This window comes from Pseudonaja textilis, chromosome 2 (genome assembly GCF_049901715.1).
Source record: "Pseudonaja textilis isolate UNSWEBS1 chromosome 2, rPseTex1.2, whole genome shotgun sequence".
NCBI lineage: Eukaryota > Metazoa > Chordata > Lepidosauria > Squamata > Elapidae > Pseudonaja > Pseudonaja textilis.
Genome location: NC_141991.1, coordinates 135,126,459 through 135,148,606, shown reverse-complemented (window position 1 = coordinate 135,148,606; position 22,148 = coordinate 135,126,459). Strand labels below are relative to the sequence as shown.

Sequence of the window (22,148 nt, the reverse complement as noted above, 5' to 3'; positions counted from 1 at the left end):
GCAGGGTGAGGAACTCCAACTAGGACTGAATCGCATTGGGCTTTAGCTAAATGTATGGACTGGTTTCTCTTGTCTCAACAAGGCTCTGCTCATGTTCCCTATGCTGTCAGGTGTATCAAGCCTAACGATAACAAGAGGCCGGCTGTTTTCACCGATGGGCTGGTCCGAGCACAGGTGCGCTACCTTGGGCTGTTGGAAAATGTGCAGGTCCGGCGGGCTGGCTATGCCTTTAGGCAGGCTTATGAGCCATGCTTGGAACGTTATAAGATACTCTGCAAGGAGACCTGGCCACATTGGAAAGGAAGTGGAAGGTAGGTCAAAGTCCTGGGCTGGCGTTGTTGTTCGCAAGGGCTTGGGATAACCTCTGGTATTCAGCAGAAGGTCCAAAGGGTGAAAGCCAATGGTTTAATACTGTATAATGCGCCTCAAAGGACTATTGAAAAGTTGTGCCGAACAGACACGGTTGCAGAGAACACGACAGGTAGTCCTCAACTTACAGCAGTTCATTTAGTGACCGTTTCAAGGTACAGTGGCACTGAGGTGATTCGCCGGCAGCAGGTGCGGACGCTGAGGTTTCGGAGAGCGAGAGCTTAACAACCATGGTACCGATTGATCAGCTGCAGTGATTTGCTTATCAACGGTGGCAAGAAATGTCGTAAAATGGGACAAGAACTCACTTAAACAAATGTCTCACAACAACAGAAATTTGGGTCTCAATTGTGACCATAAAGTCAAGAACTACCTGTACTCTAGGCACGAGTCTCTATAAAGACTCTATCTGGGGAATTTGATTGGTGGTGGGATAACCAATACTGCTTTGTATTTGGCATAGAAACTGTGGCCATCCTGCTGTTCTCCAAACCAGTGACCACAGCATTTATTTGCCTACTCCAGCAATATCTGATCCAATGGCGGGATTCAAAATTTTTTACTACCGGTTCTGTGGGCGTGGCTTGGTGGGCGTGGCAGGGGAAGGAAACTGTAAAATCTCCGGTCAGAGGTGGGATTTGCCGGTTCTCTGAACTACTCAAATTTTCCACTACCGGTTCTCCAGAACCGATCAGAACCTGCTGAATATCAACCTCTGATCTGATCTCTTCTCCTTTCTGGTACAGGGATGGTGTTCAAAGTGTCCTGAGCAGTTTGTCCATTGACCCCAAAGAATTGGCCTATGGACACACCAAGATTTTCATCCGAAGCCCATCCACGGTGAGCTAATGGTACTTCAGGGCAACGGAGGCTGAAGAGGTCAAGATTGCTATGCTTATTAAGAGTAAAAGGAAAAGAAGATTTTGCTTGTGGGACTAAGCTGGATAATTCCTCGCTTTTAATTTTCTAATTGAAAGCAAGGATTTTAAATGCCTCCTAAATATATGCCTGTGCAGCTAATCCATTTTTTTTACCTTTATATTCTCTCGCGTCACACACTTTCCTTGATTGCTGCTGTTGCTTCCTCTTTCTTTTGATTCCACTGGTGTATTGATTACACAGTGAAAGATTTGCTCATCATCATAGGATGCGCTCAACCAGATTTGGCTGTTTAATTACATACGGAGGAAAAAGAAAGATTGAAACAAATGTTTTGGAAAGAAGTGCTGAAATAACATGCAAAATATTGCCAACTCCGCCAGCACTGTTGCAATAATTGCCACTTAGCTGCAACTACTCATATTTATCTAGGGTGATATGAATAAATCTAAAGTATATCACTGCTTCCTGCTGAGTCTTATCAATCCCTTACTAAAACAAAACAAAAAAAATAACGGCAAAGCCTTCCTTCCCACTTGCTCTTCCAGTTCTTTGGGAATTTATTGTAGTTTTCTAAAGTTTACATTAACTAACCTACAACCGAGCTAATGAAAGGAGTGGCAACGCCTACTCAATCTTGACTACCCTAGAGCGATAAACAGATCAGATTAGCTGGGTTGGAACCGTCAAGAAATCCCAAGGCTGCAGACCAAAGAGTGAAATCAAAAAAGCATTTCATAAGAAAGCAGTGGCAAAATCCCTTCTGGCCCATGCCAAGAAAACTGCATGAAGGTGTCGAAGGAGATATTACAGGTAGTCCTCAACTTAACCTCAACAGTTCATTTAGCGACCATTACAGTGGCACTGAAAGATGTGACTTATGACCGTTTTTCACACTTTAGGACCATTGCAGCATCCTCTTGGTCACATGATCATTGCCATTTCGGATACTGGGCACCTGACTCACATTTACGATGGTTGCCATGTCCCGGGAGGATCACGTGATCTCCTTCTGGGACCTTCTGGCAAGCAAAGTCAATGGGGAAAGCCAGATTCACTTTACAACCATGTTAATAACTTAACAATTGCAGCAATTCACTTAACGACTGTCCACGACAAAGGTCATAAAATGGGCAAAGGTCATTTAAGGAATGTTTCACTTAGTGACAAAATTTTGGGCTCAATTGTGTCATAAGTCAAGGACCACCTGTAATTGATAGCCCTACTGGAAATGTTTACTTGAAAAAGGAAGAAGAAAAAAGAATGTGTTGAGGAGAGAAGAGGCTTATCATTCCTAAACAATGATAAAGGTGACGTTCTGAAGGAAATAATCTTCCGATCCTCAAAATATTCATGAGGTTCTCGAGACAAAACCCACAAAGAATAGGACCCACTGACATTTAACCAATTAGGCTTAGTACAGGTAGCTCTTAACTTATGATTGTTTGTTTAACAGTTGTTTGAAGTTACAATGGTACTGAAAAAAAAATAACTTACAACAGGTCCTCACAACCCTCACAGCATCCCCACAGTCACATGGGGTACTTGGCAACTTATGCCAGTTACAGCATCCTGGTTTGTGTGATTTGCATTTATTACCTTTCCGGGAGGTTTCCGACAAGCAAAGTCAATGGGGAAACCTGGGTTTATTTCATGACTAGTGTGATTCACATAACCGTGTTAAATATAGTCATAAAATCGGGCACAGCTCAGCGACAGAGGTTCTGGTCCCAATTGTGGTCCTCAGTCAAGGACTACCTGTAAAATGCTACCTGTACTCAAACCTCAGTCTACCTTGGTGACTTTCCAACCTTCTTTACAGCTTTTTGATTTGGAGAGGAGACGCCAGCAGCGAGTACAGGAGTTGGCTGCCTTAATCCAAGCAGCTTTCCGGGCATGGAAGTGTCGTAAGAATTACCAAGAGATGCGCAGGAGCCAGATCCTTATTTCGGCTTGGTTTCGGGGCCAAAGAGTAAGAAGCAAAGAGACACAGAGTTGTATATGTTTAGCTGCTTTTGATAAGCGAACTCTGCTGATTTTGGTGCAGAGAGTGCAGAGAAGCGCAACAAAGACGATTAAGGGACTGGGGATTAAAACATATAAAGAGCAGTTGCCGGAACTAGGTATGTCTAGCCCAGCGGTGGGATTCAAACGTTTTTACTACAGGTTCTGTGGGCGTGGCTTGGTGGGCGTGGCAGGGGAAGGATACTTTAAAATCTCCAGTCAGAGGTGGTAGTTCCTGGTTCTCCGAACTACTCAAAATTTCCGCTACCGGTTCCCCAGAACTGGTCAGAACCTGCTGAATGTACCACCCTTGGTCTAGTCTCATGAAAAGAAGGACTAGGGGGAACCTGATTGCAGTGTTCTGATATCTCAAGGGTTGCCACAAAGAAGAGGGAGCCAACCTATTCTCCAAAGCAGGACAAAAAGCAATGGGTGGAAACTAATCGAGGAGACAAGCAACCTAGAACTAAGGAGAAATTTCCTGATGGTTAGAACGATTAATCAGTGGGACGGGTTTGCCTCCAGAAGTCGTGAATGCCCCAACACTGGAAGTTTTAAAGAAGAGACTGGACAACTATTTGTCTGAAAGTCTATAGAGTCTCCTGCCTGAGCAGGGAGTTGAACTAGAAGCCCTCCAAGGTCCCTCCCAACGCTGTTATTCTGGTTTTGCAAAGGCCTCTATGGCAGCTCAGCTTTAAGTCTTTGTGTAGCCTTTGCCCATAAGGGCCAGTGCCAGATCCACCCAACTGCACTATAGTTTCTTGGGTGTGTATCCCTGTTAGGATTTACCTTCTGTGCTGAGAGCAGCCTCCAGAAATTATTGAAAGTTTGCTTAGTGGCAAGATATGGAGAATATGCATCCGTCTCCCACTGTCGCATGGGGATAGAACAGGAAAGGGCAACATTTTAGGGGCTACAGACCATGTTCTATTAATGTGATTGATTTCAGTAACAGGACCAAACGGGCAGGATGTCATATGTACTGAAGTTATAGTGTGTGCTTTTCCTCTCCCTTTTCATGTTGAAAAACCATATAAAATTGCACTTCTTGTACAAAGCCGATGGGTTTTTGAGGCTGGGGGTGGGATTCAGTACCCAATAGGCTGATGATCACACACATGTGGGACAGAACTTCTGCCAGGGTGAAACTAAGCAAATGTTGGTATGCACAATATCTTTGGCTACTATGCATGCGGATCAAACTATGCATGGTTTGCCTACTATCTGTTACTGTATCTCTCTAGTAAAGTAGACATTTTATTTTGCAGGAAAGAAAGAAATATTTAAAAATGAAAATGTCGGCTATTCTTATTCAGGCCTATATCCGAAGTTGGAAGGTAAGGAATTGTGTAATGGATATAGCCAGGCACTCAAAGATTCTGGGTTCAATGCAAAGTTAACACTTGTAATTAAGAAATGTGTTCCTAAATTTACTTTTATTCACCTTCTTTCATATTCAACCATTACAGAACAAAATCTTCCAAGATGTGCAATCAAAGTATTCTGTTCTTTTGATTATAGTCAATATAGGAGAGTCTTTTGAATTCTGCTACCTTTTAGATATCCTAAACATAATGTTCCTAGTTTTTACCAAGATGCTAACTAGAAGAATGAATAAATAAATTTTCATACAATTTCCTGAATATTGATAACTTATGTTTTTGAAATATCTATGCAACCCACAGATGTACAGTAAATGACTCTGCAGAATTTCAGAGCAGAACTAGATGTAATATGTGATGTTCATTTGTCTATGACATTAATAGAAATGAACAAACAACTCAATCTGCTCCATACACAAGAAATGATATGGGAAATGGATATCACAATTGGTGCAGGGCTGGTGCTAATGTGATGATTATGCTAGATAAAATATGCAGCAGGATTTTGTGGATTGTATAGAAAAACTTGGTTATTCCCGGGTTTTTCAGTGATCCCTTCAGTTCTATTTTCATAATTTGAAGGGCCTTAGAATCCTATTTCCCATTGCCTATGATATTTGAATTGATGGGAACCTATCAACAAAGCAGGAAACAGAAATGGGTAACGATGAAGGGAATGAGAGCGATTTTCAGAGACCTTGAGCCATTTCCAAATCACAATAGGATCATGCTATCAAAAGAAATTGCAAAATGCCAAACCTGAGGTGAAGAAAATGAAACCATTGCTTCAGCCACTGGCTCAATATACTGTACTTAATGACAGGCTTCCAGTTATACTATGCTGCCCACATCTTATGAAAAGTCCTTTCTTTTTTTCTGAAACTTGGTTTCTATAATACTTAGTTGCTCCTGTACACATCTTTAGGTGAATTCATATGAAGTGGCAATACAGTTTATATCACACAATGCTATACTTGCAAATGTCCCATCTGAAAAATGTAGTTTGCTCCATAGTGGAGAAGAGTCTTATCATATGTTACCCTCTGTACCAACTTATTCATTATTTCTTTCCAATTAACAAATTGTCGGTCTTTCAAATGGTTAATATATTATGTTTCATTAATTATGTTAATAAATAATTTATATTTATAATACGTATGTATAATACATATTTATATTTGTAATATATATTCTACAATGTTATCTATATAAAATTACTTATTTTTATGCATTAAATTAACATAATTAAACATATTAGGTTTTACTATGTTAATTTAATTAGCATATGAAGAACGATTGCAGAAATTAGGTATGGCTAGTCGCAGGGATGATTCCAGTATTTGAGGGGCTGCCACAAAGAGAAGGCAGTCAACCTATTTGCTGAAGTACCAGAACACAAGGCAAGAAACAACGGATGGAAACTGATCAAGGAAAGAAGCAACCTAGAATTAAGGAGAAACTTCCTAAGAGTGAGGACAATTAACCAGTGGGACAGCTTGCCTTCAGAAGTTGTGGGTGCTTCATCACTGGAGGTTTTGAAGAAAAGATTAGACAGCCACTTGTCTTAAATTGTATAGGGTCTCCTGCTTGAGCAGGGGGTTGGACTAGAAGACCTCCATGGTCCCTTCCAGCTCTGTTCTGGTTGAAGGCTGTGCATTATGAAAACTCTGTTTCTGAAATATTGAGGGATGTGCTTCTTGACATGAACCAAATCTATCACTTAGGTTAGAGAGAAAAGCTGGTTTTAATTGTTTCTTTTTCTTTTCTGGGCCTTTGGAATAAAAGTAGATCTGTGGCTTTTGAAGTGAATTTTAACGTAAATCTCTAGTTGACAGGTCCACTGTGTCACAGTTTACACAACAAGGAGTCCCGTGGCACCTTAGAGAACAATTACTAGAACAACAGCCTCAAAGCAATCTATGAAAATGGAATCTGCTCACTGTCTCTCTTTTTCTACGGGCTCCTTCGGGTTTCTTATCTATCCTTTCCCTTCCTCTACAGTCTCGTAAACTCCTGCGAGAGTTAAGGCAACAGAAATGTCGTGCTCAGGCTGCCACCACCATTTCTGCTTACTGGAAAGGTTACCAGGTATGGCTGGAGAACATGCCTAGATCTCAGCACAGTGGCCATGATTAGCCCTCCCTTATTCCTACCTCTTAGTTAATTCTCTGTTTTCAGGATAAATCTAAGCTACTCTTCCTTACTGAATTCTTCTGCATGGATTAGAATTAACTCTTGCCTTTATAACACAGCTATCTTGAACGTTGCCTATTGTTGTAGTATAACATGAGTACCAACTGACTTTCCCAGGAATTTCTCCCCTTACGGCACGGGTGTCAAACTTGATTTCATTGAGGGCTGCATCAGGGTTGTGTTTGACCTCGGGGGTGGGGGGCAAGGCCATTTCGACGTTACTCATGTCAGGAGCACCTGTGGTGGCCAAGTGCTAAGACAGGACTTTCTTCAGACCCTCCTTTCCTCTCATTATAATCCCTTCCTTCCTTCCTTCTTCTTCTTTTTCCTTCCCTCTTCATTCTCCTTTCTTCTTCCTTCCACTCTTTCCTTCTTTTTTCTTCCTTGCTCTCTTCCTTCCTTTCCTTCTTTTTCTTTCCTCTTTCCCTTTCTCCTTTCCTGTTCTTTCTTGGATACTCAAATGCAAAAGGGGAAACATTTCTCCTTTTGTTTTTAGTTAGTTCTGCTAGCTTTCTGCCAGTGAAAACAGAGCCAGGGTGTGTGTGTGTGTGTACTGCTCAAGACCCTTCGAACACCATAACTATACCAGAAAGGAGAAGAGATCAGATCAGAGGTTGGTATTCAGCAAGTTCTGATCGGTTCTGAAGAACTGGTAGTGGAAATTTTGAGTAGTTCGGAGAACCAGCAAATACCACCTCTGACTGGAGATTTTACAGTTATCCTTCCCCTGCCATGCCCACCAAGCCACACCCACAGAACCGGTAGTAAAAAAAAATTGAATCCCACTACTGGTGTGGCCCTCCCGAGTACCGTTTTCACTGGCAGAGGCACCATGGGCTGGTCCTTCGTTGTTTCCAAGGCAGCCCTGTGGGCCAGATCTAAATACCGCCTGGGCTAGATCTGGCCCCCGGGCCTTGAGTTTGACAGCCCTGCCTTATGGGAATCTGTGTGGTACGTTAAAAGATATAACTTTGCAGGAGAAGTTGCTTCCACATTCACAAAACTTTTTTCCCAGCTTTCTGAAAGAAGAGGCAAAAGGGACATCCACATATATTTATATTAGTACCATGCAGATTAATAGTCGTCCCTTTTTTTGTTCTCTGATGTTCTAGCTTTGTGGAGGGTATTCTTTTTTGTTTTTTGAGATCCTATCATCTTTCCTGTCACCCCTCATATATTCATGTAGTCCTCAAGTTACAACCCTTTGGTTAATAACCATTCAAAGTTACAGTGGTGCTGAAAAAAGTGACTAACAACCAGTCTTTGCACTTATGCCTGTCACAGCCTCAGAGTCATGTGATTGACCCTTGGCAACAGGCATGAACTTACAAAGCTTGCAGCATCCCGGAGTCATGCAATTACCATAGGTAACCTTCCCAGGGGCCTTCCAACAAGCAAAGTCAATGGGGGAAGTTGGATTCACTCAATGCCTGTTATTCACTTAGTGGCTATGGTGATTCGCTTAATGACCATGGCAAAAAAGGTTGTAAAATCACTAAATGACTGCATCACTTAGCAACAGAAGTTCTGGCCCCAATTGTGTTTGTAAATTGAGGACTATATAGTACAATTCCCACAATGGCCCAGAGAATGAAACAAGGAAACAAGGCAACCAGGTACCTACTGCCAGAACTTTAGAACTGTGCAAGAATGTGCCTTAAAAAAAATAAGACCAACAGATGTAAATATTATATACAAGAGCCAAAAGGAAGAAACAGTTGTTCAGTCCTGTATGTTTCGTGCACAAAGTCACAGATTCAACTACCTGGTGATTCACAGATTCAACTATCCAATAAGAAATCTTAGCATATAAAGATCAGAGAGCAGATAACATCAGAAAGTATGAATAAAAAGTTTTTCCATAGTGTTGCTATAACATGAATGTTGCTAACACATATTTATCCTCCTCACAGACAAGGAAGGAGTATAAGAAATATTTCCGCTCTGGGGCCTCTGACCGTATTGCCAATTTTGTTTACCGAAGACTGGTAAGTATCTCTGGGAATGACTTCAAAGTGAAAAATAACTAGCAAAAAAAGTCTATTGAAAAAGAATCTGTTGAACCATAACTAGCCAAAAAAAAAAAAAAGTCTAGGACAGTGATGGCGAACCTTTTTGTTGTGGTGTGCTGAAAGCGCACGCGCCGGCACCCACAATGCAATGCGCTCCACCCACCCACCACACGTGCAACACCCCTGCCATGCCCCCTTATCTGCACTGCTCATGCGCGTACCTCCCCGCTGATTTTCGGCTCATTTGAGGCAGTTTTCGCCCTCCCAGAGGCTCAAGAGAAGCCTCTGTAGCCTCGGGAGGCTAAAAAATGGGCCTTCCGGAAATACCGGATGTACCTGATTTCAGCCTCTGGAGGGTCTCTGGAGCCTGGGAGAGGCCGTTTTTGCCCTCCCTGAGGCTCGAGGGAAGCCTCTGTAGCCTTGGGAGGCCAAAAAACGGGCCCGTTTTGGCACTTCTGGTATTTCTGGTAGGCCCATTTTTCGGCCTCCCGAGACTGCAGAGTTCAAGCCTCCGGGAGGGCAAAACCAGCCTCAAATGGGGCAAAAATCAGTTGGGAAGCGCACACAGGCGCAGTGCAGGTAAGTTTGGCTGGGGCTTGTGTGACCACACAAATGGCTCTGCATGCCACCAGTGGCACGTGTGCCATAAGTCCACCAACACAGGTCTAGGAATTGAATACCTAGAACCTTTTGGGCTCAGCATATCAAAAATTTGGAAAATGCCTACTTTGATTCTCTAGTTGTCATACCCCCCCCACACACACCCCCAAACAAAAGATCTAGGCCAGCTTAAACAGCGGCCCTTGGTGGCAGCACTAATGCTAGGCCTGAAGTAGAATCTTGGTCCACAACTCAGCCCTAACACCACCACCGCCACACTCAAAAAGAGCACCTTGCACCATCCCCCAAAGTATTTGGGCCTTGGGGAAACGTCACAATTGTCTCCATGGTCCACCACACTCAGGGATAAACCGCTTACCTTCGAGCAGTTTTCTCTTTCTGGTGACAGGCACTTGCTGCCTATCTGAGGCTGCTCTAGGTTGCACAAGGCCTTCGTTCTTGAAGCAGCTTTGAGGTGTTTTCTTATATGGCATCTGCAATAGCCAAAGAGTGCAGGAAACCATTCCCCATTCTCACGTGATTTTCGGAAGTTTTCACGCCAATTCCCATGCAGCTCCCACGGCTTCCAACAATCGCATAAGAACAGCAGTGGTGGGATTCAAATATTTTTACTACCAGTTCTGTGGGCATGGCTTGGTGGGCCTGGCAGGGGAAGGATACTGTAAAATCTCCATTCCCACACCACTCCAGGGGAAGGATACAGCAAAATCCCCATTCCCTCCCCACCTCACTAACCTGCTTTCCAGCTCCGTTCTCCTGTGCAGGGCAACAAAAGAAGACTCAGCCAATCAGCTGGGACTTGGGAGGCAGAGAATAAATGGGGGTGGGGCTAGTCAGAGGGAGTATTCCGAACTACTCAAAATTTCCACTACCGGTTCTCCAGAACTGGTCAGAAGCTGCTGAATACCACCTCTGAAGAACAGGGTGTGCTTTCGGGAATATTTATTTATTCTTAGTGTTGATGTATACTGTCATGCCAATCAGAACATGGTGTGACAACTTTGACATTCACCATCACTGACCTAGAATAATACCAATTTGCCTTTGTAAGAGGATGCAGACATAGCTGCATGCATACAGTTTCCCATATGTGAGGTCCAGTGCTTAGGCAAGGAACAGTTTATAGCTCAGGATAAGAACTTAGGAGATTTGGTATTTGGAACCTACAGGCCTGTTAAAAAGACATCGATCTAACCTTTGTGATCTGCACTGTTTTCAGTTACCAAATTCAAATTGTTAAATAATAATATCAGTGAAAGTATCCTCAGATGCGCAGTTATTCTTCCTCACAAGCCATCTTACTTAATGTTTATCTTGGTTTGGAAACTTGGAGACGGTTGGCTTAAAGTAACTCCATGTACCTTAAAGCAGGGGTCGCCAACCTTTTGGACCTCAGAGACCACCAAACTCATAATTTTAGATCCCAGAGACCACTAACTGGCTCTGTGGGTGTGGCCTAATTTGTGGGTGTGGCTTGGTGGACACGTGACTGGCTGGGCATGGCTTGTATATAAATATTATAAATATTTTTATATATATTGAATTTTTTTAATAAAAAAGAGCAACTTTTACCCAAAATCAGGCAAAGCAGGCAGGCAGATTGAGTTGCTCACAGAATTACAGATTCATTCAGAAATCTATCTATCTGCCATTGGCTAGCTCAGTCTGTCACATAACATTTGCTTGCAAGCAAACTCACAAAATTAACTCACAACTCACCATGTATACTGAATTTTTTATAAAAAGGAGCAACTTTTACCCAAAATCAGGCAAAGCAGGCAGATTGAGTTGCTCACAGAATCATTCAGTGATCTATCTATCTGCCATAGGCTAGCTCGGGCTCTCAAATTTGCTTGCCATGAGTCTGCACTGAATTTGCTTGCAAGCAAACCTTCAGTCCTAAGGGAGGTTCGGCTATGCTGAGCCGAAGATCTAAAGACTAGCTAGAAAGCAAGAAATCCAACCATTTCCTGCTTCCCAGCTAATCTAAATCTCCCGGCACAGCAGAACAGATGATGGTCGGAAAAAGGAAAAATAGCAACTTAGCAGGCAAGTTTGCCAGGTAAGGAATGAGTGGGTGGGGAGGGTTCCCGCGGGCCATGTGGGCGGCGCAGCCTTGTGTTTCTGCGCAGCCTGGATTAATTGCTTTGGGGGGGTGTTCTGGGGGTGAGATTTCTCTATGGTCCACCAAAATTTTCTCACAACCCACCAGTGGGCTGCGGCCCACCGGTGGGCTGCGGCCCACCAGTTGGCAACTGCTGCCTTAAAGAATCCATAAAAGCTCATTTTATCTCACTAGTAGTACGTGATGTACTGCAACTTGGCAAGCTGCCAGCAAGACGTTCATTGGTGGCTGATTGTATGTTGCCTAGTTTAAGAAGAAGGAGTAATTTTAGCATATATGATTAAACCTGAGAAGCAGACCTTGTTGTGGTTTGCCCACAGCCCCAGAACTGGATCTTCCCTGCGCCAGGACAGTCAAGTTCTGACATGAAGCCAATGCAAGCAATCAATAGCTGCTTCTTGGCTAAGGATTGGAGATACACTGCATGCTATAATTCAAGATGTTGGAAGGAAGCTATGCATGTAGCTTCTTTCAGTTTAGGTTCAATAGCAGTACTGAATTTATAAACATTATGTAATCAGAATATACAAGTCCTCAACTTACAATTGAACCCAACCGATCTGTTGTTCAGTTATCTGTTGTTTAGTGAGACATTTGTTAAATGGGGTTTGCCTCATTTTACAACCTTTCTTGCCACAGTTGTTAAGTCAATCACTGCAGTTGATAAGTTAGTAGCCCAGCTGTTAAGTGAATCAAATTCCCCAATGACTTTGCTTGTCAGAAGGTCACAAAAGGGGATCATGTGACCCTGGGACACAACAACGATCCTAAATATGAAGCAAGCAGCTGAATTTTGACCCCATGATCATGGGGATGCTGCAACAGTCGTAACTGTGAAAAATAGTCATAAGTCATATTTTTTCAGTGCCATTGTGATTTTGAACGGTCACTAAATGAATTGCTGTAAGTCTAGGACTGCCTGAAAGTTCTAACATAGGTCTCAAAGTTTCTGCTTCTCTTCTGCTTCTAGGTACAAAAATTCTTCCTGGGCCTGAAGGACAACCTCCCTTCCATGTCAGTGATAAACCACAATTGGCCTCCAGCCCCATACAAATTTCTCACAAATGCCAATGAAGAATTGAAGAAAATATTCCACCACTGGAGGGTTAGGCACTAATTTTGACTCATTCTGTTCATTGCTCTTCCAATCTAAAACATGTTCTTGGGGACTCTGTTCCTTTAAGAGTTCCAGGAGCAAGCTTATATATTTCTTAGGGTTGTAATTAATAGTGATATGGTGGAAGGGGGAGAATGAAAACTAGCCTATCACTTTGCTTAATCTGAACATGCTTCAGTGCATTCTTCAGAAAGCTTCTGTGTTGAAAAGGATTGGCAAATCTGAAAATGCTTCCTTCCTCCCTTTCTTTAACTTTCTATGAGCTAAAGAGTAGCCAGTCCCAAGCATTTTCTCAGGTTGCCTGGAATTGGCTTAAGCTGTGCTTGTCTAGTAGTCTTTGCCCTGATCACAGATCTTCTCATATCAGCTGTCAAAGGGAGTTCTGTATTGTTAGCTAGAATGGCTAGCTGATTTGTTCAATCCAGGGTGCAATAGTCATGGAAGATGCTTTTTTTAAAAAAAAAAAACTTTATTTCTGCGCAGATTTATTTCATCCGTATTACTGAAGATTGAATTGGGCAAGGAACAATTCCTACTACTGTAGTAAGAAAGAAGGATTTTTTACTCACCAATCTCCTGCGATGTGGGGCATAGTGGGAGTTGATTTCCCTCTTCGTGTTCCTTTCTTTGAGGCAAACAACTGCACCATTAACTCCCCTCCATCCCCCACAGCATCAAGGGACACCCAATGTAAAAGATTCAGGCCACACCTCATCACCCCAGTCATCACAATTCATCAATTCATCAATTTAGTACTTGCACACAAGTTTTGTTTGACATGTAATATTCTTAGCATGTAACATGTTTCCCGCATTGTAATAGTGATGGGTCAGCCTTTCAATACTACAGTGAAGCAAAGGATGTAAGAATTCACTTATTACTGGACTGAACCCGTCTGTTCTTGTCAGCTGCATTGCTCTCCTTATTGCTTCCATAGTGTAGGCAGGGTTTTATCTCCCTTCTTCCCCACTTCCTCAAGACCCTGAATATTGCTGTAAGGGTCGGGTACGAAATATTTGAAACTGTGGCTGTGCACATGCATGTTTAAAGGTAACAGAGCTCTCTGTGTGTATGTGTGTGTGTGTGTGTGTGTGTGTGTGTGTGTGTGTGACGAAATCTCACTCATCATCTTCAGGCTTGTGTCTTCGGCTTTGTGCTTCTCGGAGAAGATAGATAGATAGATAGATAGATAGATAGATAGATGATAGATAGATAGATGCAGTATCTAATGTTCTCAAACCACTTTTAGCCTTTTTTTGGTGGGGAGGTGTCTCTGTACTTTATAAGAAGGAATGTCACATTTTTTTTGACCTCTCCCTTGTTGCTCCATGCCTTTCTGGTACAGTGTAAGAAGTATCGAGAGCACCTTCCCCCAAAGGATAAAGAAGCCTTGCAGGACAAATTGTGTGCCAGTGAACTTTTTAAGGGGAAGAAAAGTTTGTACCCTAAGAGGTGAGTGCGAAGTATGAACCTACGCCATCCAGGCCAAGAGGCCTTGACTTCCCCAGCAATGGAGCAGATCACAATCCAAATTGTATGCTTTTCAGCCTCCCCCAGCCTTTCCGAGGGGACTACCTTGAGTTGAAGGAGAACCCCAAATACCGTAAGCTCCAAACCACTGTCAATGACAAGCTAGTGATGGCCGACCATGTGAAGAAAATCAACCGAGGCGATGGAAAGGTGGGATATGTCTCTTTAACTTGCTTTGGCTTCCAAGGGGAGGAAACTAGGAATTGCAACAAGAAGGTGCCCAAGGTCACCTTGCTACAGGGAAGAGATCCCTCTATTGCAATCCTGGAATGAGTAAATATTTTGAAACATGTATTGCAATAATATTTGGGAGGCTACACCCACACAGATTTCGGAGTTGATCCCTTCAACAATCAAGATAATAATTATTAGAACTTGTGACTAAAAGTATTTTTTCCTCCACATCATTTTTTTCTTAACTTATGGCTGCCATTGCTGAGGCTAAAATAAAATGCAGCTGCTGGAGTCCCATCTATGAGAAGGTTCTTATCAGGGGGTCATTGGGGGTCATTTGCAAACACTCACTGAGCTATTGTGGCCATTTTGGCAGGCACTCTGTCTAGTGCTTTTGGGAAGTCTATGGTCATCCAGGCCATGCATGTCTAACAGAAGCATTTGGACAACCTACTACACTTGGTTTGTATTAATCTTGAGGAAAGGGATGTTTTCAAGTTGCATAGCATGCTGTGCAAGGTTTATGGGGCAATATATAATTCACATAGAAATAATGGTTAATTCAGGAATCGGGTTAAGCATTTCATGAATGAACAGGGTAATAGCTCCTTCTGGTTTATCAGCCACATATTTAACAATGATGTCAGAAATCATGACAGAGAATTGTTGCTTTTCTGCTTGGATATAACCCACGATCCTTACAAATACAGAGTTTCAGCTCAGGCCCCAAAGTCCTTTTTCAAGAGGCAACTGGGCTTTCTGTGGTTTTTCTTTGAAGACGTTTCGTTTCTCATTCAAGAAGCTTTTTCAGCTGTGACTGGATTGTAGAGAATGGAAGGATTTATACTCCTACCAGTAATCCTCCCATTCTCCATCACCCAGTCAGAGATGAAGAAGCTTTGTGGGTGAGACGCGAAACGCCTTCAAAGAAAACCCAAAAAGTCCAGCTGCCTCTTTGGCACAACCATGACCTAGATGACTGAGAATCTCTGTAGGCTTTCAGTTCAGACAAGCAGATGTAGTACATGAAATAGGAGCTTTTCCTCTCTTCGTTTCAGACATCTTCTCGGATACTCCTTCTCACAAAGAGCCACATCATCCTGGCTGATCTCAAGGCTGCTCAACCCAAAACAGCGATCGCCTTGAATGACATTGAAAGCGTTTCTGTCAGTTGCTATTCAGATGGGCTTCTTGTTCTGCACATTAGAGAGGTAAGTGGAGGGGGAATAGGAGGGCAAAACCTTCCTCTTTCAAGGTTGGTGGGGAGAGGAGGCAGTCCTTGACTTACAACAGTTCATTGTGGGCTGTTCAAATGGCATGGAAAAAAGTGACTTATGACCATGACACACGCAATAAGAGCCGGGTGGTGTGGTGGTTAAAATGCAATATCACAAGCTAATTCTGCCAACTGCCAGCGGTTCAAATCTCAATATTTGCCATACTACCTCACTCATTATTTCCTTTCTTGGAAAAAAAATGGCTTTGCCTCACCTGGCTTTATACCTATTTGTCATTAAAAGTTGTGGATCGTCTCCTCCGTCTAACTACTTCTGCTTGTTTGTATACTGGTCTCCTCTCATTTGTGAGCCTTGCAGTCCGTATCATTCCTAGTCTTTATCCATGTGCGCCTCGCCCCTTTTTCCCAACTTTGTCTAGACTACAGGTAATCCTCGACTTACAACAGTTCATTTAGTGACCATTCAAAGTTACAATGGCACTGTGTTATGAACTAAACAAGTGCGGTGTCTCACTTAACAGCTGTGGCAAGAAACATTGAAAAACGGGGCAAAACTCACTTAACAACTGTCTTGCCTAGCGACATAAATGTTGTGCTCAGTTGTGGCCATAAGTCAAGGACTACCTGTGTAGTTTCTTTGTGAATGAGCTGTTGTCCTAAAAAAAAAATACCCTAAATGATCAAAGGAAGTGAAGTAAGCCTGAGTAGGAGAGTTTTGTTTCAGATTTTTCAGGAAATCAACAAAGTGAGCTGAATTGATCAAGAAATCTTAATTTGAAAACTTATACGTCAGGGGAAATAATAATCAATAATAAACCTGGGTATTCGGTCAGAACAGAATAACAGAGTTGGAAGGGACCTCAGAGGCCTTCTAGTCCAACCCCCTCCTCAGGCAGGAAACCCTAGACCATTCCAGACAAATGGCTGTTCAATCTCTAGTTAAAAACTTCCAGTGCTGGAGCATTCAGAGATGGTATTTAGCAGGTTCTGACCAGTTCTGGGTTAGGGTTAGGGTTGTCCAATCTCTTCTTCCAAATCTCCAGTGTTGGAGCATTCACAACTTCTGGAGGCAAGTTGTTCCACTGGTTAATCGTTCTGTCAGGAAATTTCTCCTTAGTTCTAGGTTGCTTCACTCCTTGATTGGTTTCCACCCATTACTTCTTGCCCTGCCTTCAGGTGCTTTGGAAAATAGGTTGACTCCCTCTTCTTTGTGGCAGCCCCTCAGATATTGGAAGACTGCTATCACATCACCCCTAGTCTTTCTTTTCATTAAACTTTTCATTAAACTAGACATACCCAATTCCAGCAACGGTTCTTTATATGTTTTAGCCTCCAGTCCCCTAATCATTTTTGTTGCTGCTCTCTGCACTCTTTCTAGAGCCTCAACATCTTTTTTTACATTGAGGTGACCAAAACCAGATGCAGTATTCCAAGTGTGGCCTTATAAAGTGGTATTAACACTTCACGTGATCTTGATTCTATTCCTGTTTATGCAGCCTAGAACTGTGTTGGCTTTTTTGGCAGCTGCAGCACACTGCTGGCTCATATTTAAACGATGGTCCACTAGGACTCCAAGATCCCTCTCACAGTTATTAGTATTGAGCGAGGTACCACATATACTGCACCTGTGCATTTGGCTACTCTTGCCTAAATGTGGAACCTTACGTTTTTCACCATTGGATTTCATTCTGTTAGATAGCGCCCAATGTTCAAGTCTGTCAAGATCCTTCTGTATCTTAAGCCTACCTTCTGGAAAGACGACGAGTATCTCCAACACATGTGACTACTGTTCTCTTATAGCCTTCCACAGCGGACACCAAGGGGGACTTCCTCCTTATTAGTGACCACGTGATTGAACTGGTTACCCGGCTTCACCAGACCATGCTGGAGGCTACAAAGCAAAAACTGAAACTCCAAGTGGCTGATGAGTAAGAACTGAGTTGGCTGCGGGTGGAGAAAGGGAGGGTTTGGATGAGAGCTTTTATTTAGATGTTTGTATCTTTGTTCTCCTGTACTGGTATTGAAAACCTATCAAGATTTATTTATTTTATTTATTTATTTATTTTGTCAAGCGATTATGAAATAACAGGTATAAATATAAACATAGTTATGAATGCATGAAATGGATACATATAAGAAAAAATTAAAAAAATAAAAGAAACAATAGGACAGGGACGATAGGCACCTTGGTGCACTTATGCACGCCCCCTACAGACCTCTCAGGAAAGGGGTGAGGTCAATAGTAGACAGTCTAAGGTTAAAGTTTTTGGGGTTTGGGGAATAAACCACAGAGTCAGTTGGAGTATTCCAGACACAGGCCACTCTGAAACTGAAACTGAAAGGGTTCTGAAAATCCAGACACTGAAAACCCTTTTCATCCTTTCTTGGAGCCTCCAAGAGGGAGTCACTCCACCGGAGACCGCTGAGGGGATAAAGGAGACTTTGGATCCATTTTTGCCAATTTTTTCTCCCCCCGCTCCCCTGCCAATTAAAAAGACTATATGCCCTCTGGTGTGTCAGAAAAGGAAAAGTGGGCTGCCTTTAGCCCTACTGGGTTTAAGGAAGCAGGCCTTGATGTCAGAAGCTATCTGAATACATATATACAATTTGCCACCAAACTCACATTTGGTAATAACAGTATAATGTAAATTATATATTATGGCCTGTGCATCTGGAGCTTGTACATCCCTAATTATAGTTTGTGTGGTTTGTTGCATTGTATTCAGGTTGTTGAGTTGCAGCAATTAATACATTTCACATCCCTTTTCTAATTATAGTAAAGTAAGTAATAATTAAATAATGAAACATTTTAGCTTTAACAGCTTGCAAAAATAATTGTGAATTTGATCATCATCACAGACTATTGAATATTGTATCCTAATTGACTGAAATAGTACACTGCAAACCTACCACTGTATTTCTTTATAAGGGACAGGAGTCAGTACCCAAATTGTTCAGCAGTGACCTTACATTGGAGTTAAATATGTTTGCAGAGTTAATCTCCCCTTCTTTGAAATCCATGGTTTACTTGATAAGGTTTCAGAAGTAGTTTATCCTTGTCTGCCTCTTAGGGCTGAGAGAATGGGACTGGCTCAAGGTCACCCAGCTGGCTTTGTGTCCAAGGCAGAATTAGAACTCACAATCTCCCAGTTTCTAACCTGATGCCTTAAACATTAAACCAGACTGGCCCCAATTCTATAATTAAGCCTGCCTTATGGTTGTACTCTATTGGATATAAGCTTTTGATCAAACATGGCATGGATGCCTTCACACAACAGACAAATTGTGAAGCAAACTTAAATCAAGAATTGTGTTGTTTTTGTTCAGCTGACCTTTGATTTTTTTCTTTTTACAGATTTCTCATAAAATTTAAGCAAAGCAACATCACTGTCAAACTTGTGAAGACAGATGAGACACAAGGCACAGCTCCTGTTTGCAGGAAGAAAGGCAGCCATAGGATGGAGGTGTTGGTCCATTAAAGTGAAATTATTGCTGATTCAAAGGCAGCTACATTGGACTTTTAGGGACTCTGGAGCTGAGAATATGATTTAGACTTGACACATTACAGGCATAGGTGCCTTCTAGGTGTCTCATCAGGATGTTTACAGCATGGAGAAACATGAATTGCATACATTCCAAGGCCAATCAATGCATTTGCAGAAGGTGTAAATGGCACCTTCCATTGTCTTGTCAAGATCTTCAGAAATGGCTTCTTTCTTTAGATGCTTTAAGTGGAAAATTTGGGGAGAATGTCAATTAAAAACAAACAAATCAAATGAAATGTCAACTCTGTTTTGATTTAAGCCACTTCGGAAGGCTATACCATCTTTAGGGACACCAAAGAATCTAAAGCCTGAATTTGGCTACAGAGGACAACTTTATTTTGAGCTATCTGAATAATCTCCACACCATTTTGAAATTTTTTTGCTTCTCTCCAGAGATATCCAACAGGGCAAGTGGCAAAGTCTCATTGATTTATTTTTTGGTCACACTAGATCTCTGCTCTAATTTAATTTTAAAATGAATGGGATACTAGCACACTAAAAAGCAAATCACTAATTGCACACATATATTACTTCCAACAATGCTCTGGGTAGAAACAGTTTTAGAAAGTGAAATGGTGCATAGGTAAAAATAAAGGTAAAGGTTTCCCCTGTCCAGTCAAATCCGACTCGGCTCATTTACATTTCTTAGCTGAACGAAGACACTTCCACGGTCCTATGGCTAGTAGGGCACAAAGGCACACAGAATGCGCCGCCTCTTTTCTACAGAAATGGTGCCTATTTATCTACTCGCATTTGCATGTTTTCAAACTGTTATGTTGGCAGGAGGCGGGGCAACGCTTTGTTTCCCTTATGGGTATTATCTGATCAGCTATTCCCATGACATGTTTTCTCATTTTCACATGTAGAATTGGTCAAAAAGCATTGGGTGGGTGCCTGGCCTTTTCATATATAGCATGCTTTTCCACTAAGAAGCCCTAGGAAATACACTTTATCCCAGATTTATTCTTAAAACAATTCTGTGAAATCAGTTGAGTTAAAGGAAAGGAATTGATTCAAAGTCATTCAGTGAGTTCAATGGTCACTTGGGGATATTTTAACTAATTCATCACATCAACATATTGTGTTGGTTTTGTAGCGCTTGCATACCTATCCTGTTTATGGTAACTAATGTACTCAAGGCTGAGCAGATCAACAGCAGAAAAGCAAAGATATATCAGTCAGAGATTCTGAAGCTAAGGCTTCCCTGAGTCATTTTGCTTCCCACAGGAGCCTGTAGAAGAATAGCCAAGATTCAATCCAAATTTCAGAGAGCCAAACAAGGTTTACCAGCCCTGTCCAGTGCCCAGAGTTTTAGGCTTCTTACACGAATCAAAGGAAATGACATACCAGACACAAGAAATCAGGTGGTTGTTTACAACAAAGAAACTTGGGTCAAAGCTGCCTCTTAAATAAGTTTGCAACCAGATGTTGCAAAGACCAGAAGATCCGTATTTGGTAAGGAGCCTCAATGAATGTCTTTGCTCTGAGCCAAAGCCAAGAATTTGGAGGCCGCGATTACTCCAGTTGTTCTGTTGCTGCCTGTCTTTGAGCCTCACATGATTCCTGGCTTGTATCTCCTGAGGCTGGAATTCCACTGGTGAAAATGGAGCAACTTAAGAACAGAACAGAAGAGAACCTTCTTCAGATTCAGAGTCCAAGACATGATCTTGATCTGAGAAAAAAGTGTAACCTGTCTCCTTGAGATTAAGATTGTAGGAGTTGATGTAGTCATATTGCAAAAGTATAATAAGATATCTGGATTTCCAAACAACCATTTTGAAAGAGTATGATATGAATTTGCTTTCATAATGTTTGACTATGTCTCTTTGGTACATTTAGTACAGCTATGCATTAAGCAAGAAACACAGGAGAAATACATCCATAAATGGCAAATGACATTTTGCCCACCTTTTAATTTCAAAAGGCAGAAGTGTTTATTGTACGGCAAGCTGATCTCCCTTTTATAAAATGGTCTTCCTGGGACAAAAAGGGAAATTCACAGCAAGTACACCATGGAGGATCACAGTGTTTCTAAGTATGTCATTTAACAGGTTAACAGAGTTGGAAGGGTCGTCGTCCAACCCTCCCCAACCATTTCTGATAGATGTCAGTCTAGTCTCTTCTAAAAGGTTTCCAATGATGAAGCTCCCACAGCTTCTGAAGGCGACCTGTTCCATTGGCTGATTACTCTCACTGTCAGAAAATTTCTTCCTATTTCCAGGCTGAACCTCGCCTTCTTCAGTTTTAAAGGAATAGTGGATGGAAACTGAACTTCCTTTACTTTAATAGTAATAGCAGTCACCAGTGAGAAGGCTTGCAAACAATAGGATTCTCCATTCTATGCATGCCTATTCCTGTTTTTCTAAATAATATTTTTTATTTTGAATACAAATAATACAAACATAATACATATAAATCTAAAAACAAAAAAGAGAAAAAATACAAATATTACAGTGCGCCCCCACTTTTTTCTTCTGTTTCTTCTTCTGTAACAACTAAAAGATACACAATATATTCCAATTGTGCCCTTATCCCCTCCAAAACAACATATATTCTTGAGTAGGTTGATTCCTTTTGCCTTCCACCAACACTGTTTTTATAAAATCCCCCCATATTTCCTTATAATTGTTTACTTTAATCATCCCTTTTTAAAATTTAATTTCCATTATTAATTTATCATTTGTTGCCATACTCCAAATTTCATACCACTCATTTCTTTGAATATCCCAATTTCCTCCCCAATATTTAGCCATCACTAATCTAGCTGCCATTATCAAATTCCTTTTTTGTTTCATTTATATCCTGTTTTCCATCACCATGCAATCCTCAGTGACATATCTAAATTTCCATACAAAGTAAGTTCCTTAAACACCATGTCCCATATTTTTTGTGCACTATCGCAATCCCACCACATACGTTTATATGTTCCAACCTGTTTCTCGCACCTCCAACAAATATTT

At 41.8% G+C, this 22,148-nt stretch overlaps 2 protein-coding genes across 2 annotated transcripts in view; one reads left to right on the top strand and one right to left on the bottom strand.

Annotated features, from left to right (window-relative positions):
• The window catches only part of LOC113452461 (unconventional myosin-Ia-like), a 22,142-nt gene extending 2,718 nt beyond the window's left edge, over positions 1-19,424 (top strand). Inside the window, exons 5-16 of the mRNA XM_087923183.1 lie at positions 111-311; positions 1,116-1,209; positions 3,071-3,220; positions 4,521-4,589; positions 6,636-6,722; positions 8,741-8,815; positions 12,556-12,690; positions 14,048-14,154; positions 14,250-14,382; positions 15,465-15,617; positions 17,444-17,571; positions 18,999-19,424. Coding sequence (XP_087779309.1) covers positions 111-311; positions 1,116-1,209; positions 3,071-3,220; positions 4,521-4,589; positions 6,636-6,722; positions 8,741-8,815; positions 12,556-12,690; positions 14,048-14,154; positions 14,250-14,382; positions 15,465-15,617; positions 17,444-17,571; positions 18,999-19,122 — 1,456 coding nt within the window. The 3' untranslated portion in view covers positions 19,123-19,424. The remainder of the gene's footprint in view (positions 1-110; positions 312-1,115; positions 1,210-3,070; positions 3,221-4,520; positions 4,590-6,635; positions 6,723-8,740; positions 8,816-12,555; positions 12,691-14,047; positions 14,155-14,249; positions 14,383-15,464; positions 15,618-17,443; positions 17,572-18,998) is intronic.
• The window catches only part of LOC113452299 (retinol dehydrogenase 16), a 37,490-nt gene continuing 34,763 nt past the window's right edge, over positions 19,422-22,148 (bottom strand). The window contains exon 5 of the mRNA XM_087925406.1: positions 19,422-20,800. Within this exon, the coding sequence (XP_087781532.1) occupies positions 20,472-20,800 (329 nt within the window). The 3' untranslated portion in view covers positions 19,422-20,471. The remainder of the gene's footprint in view (positions 20,801-22,148) is intronic.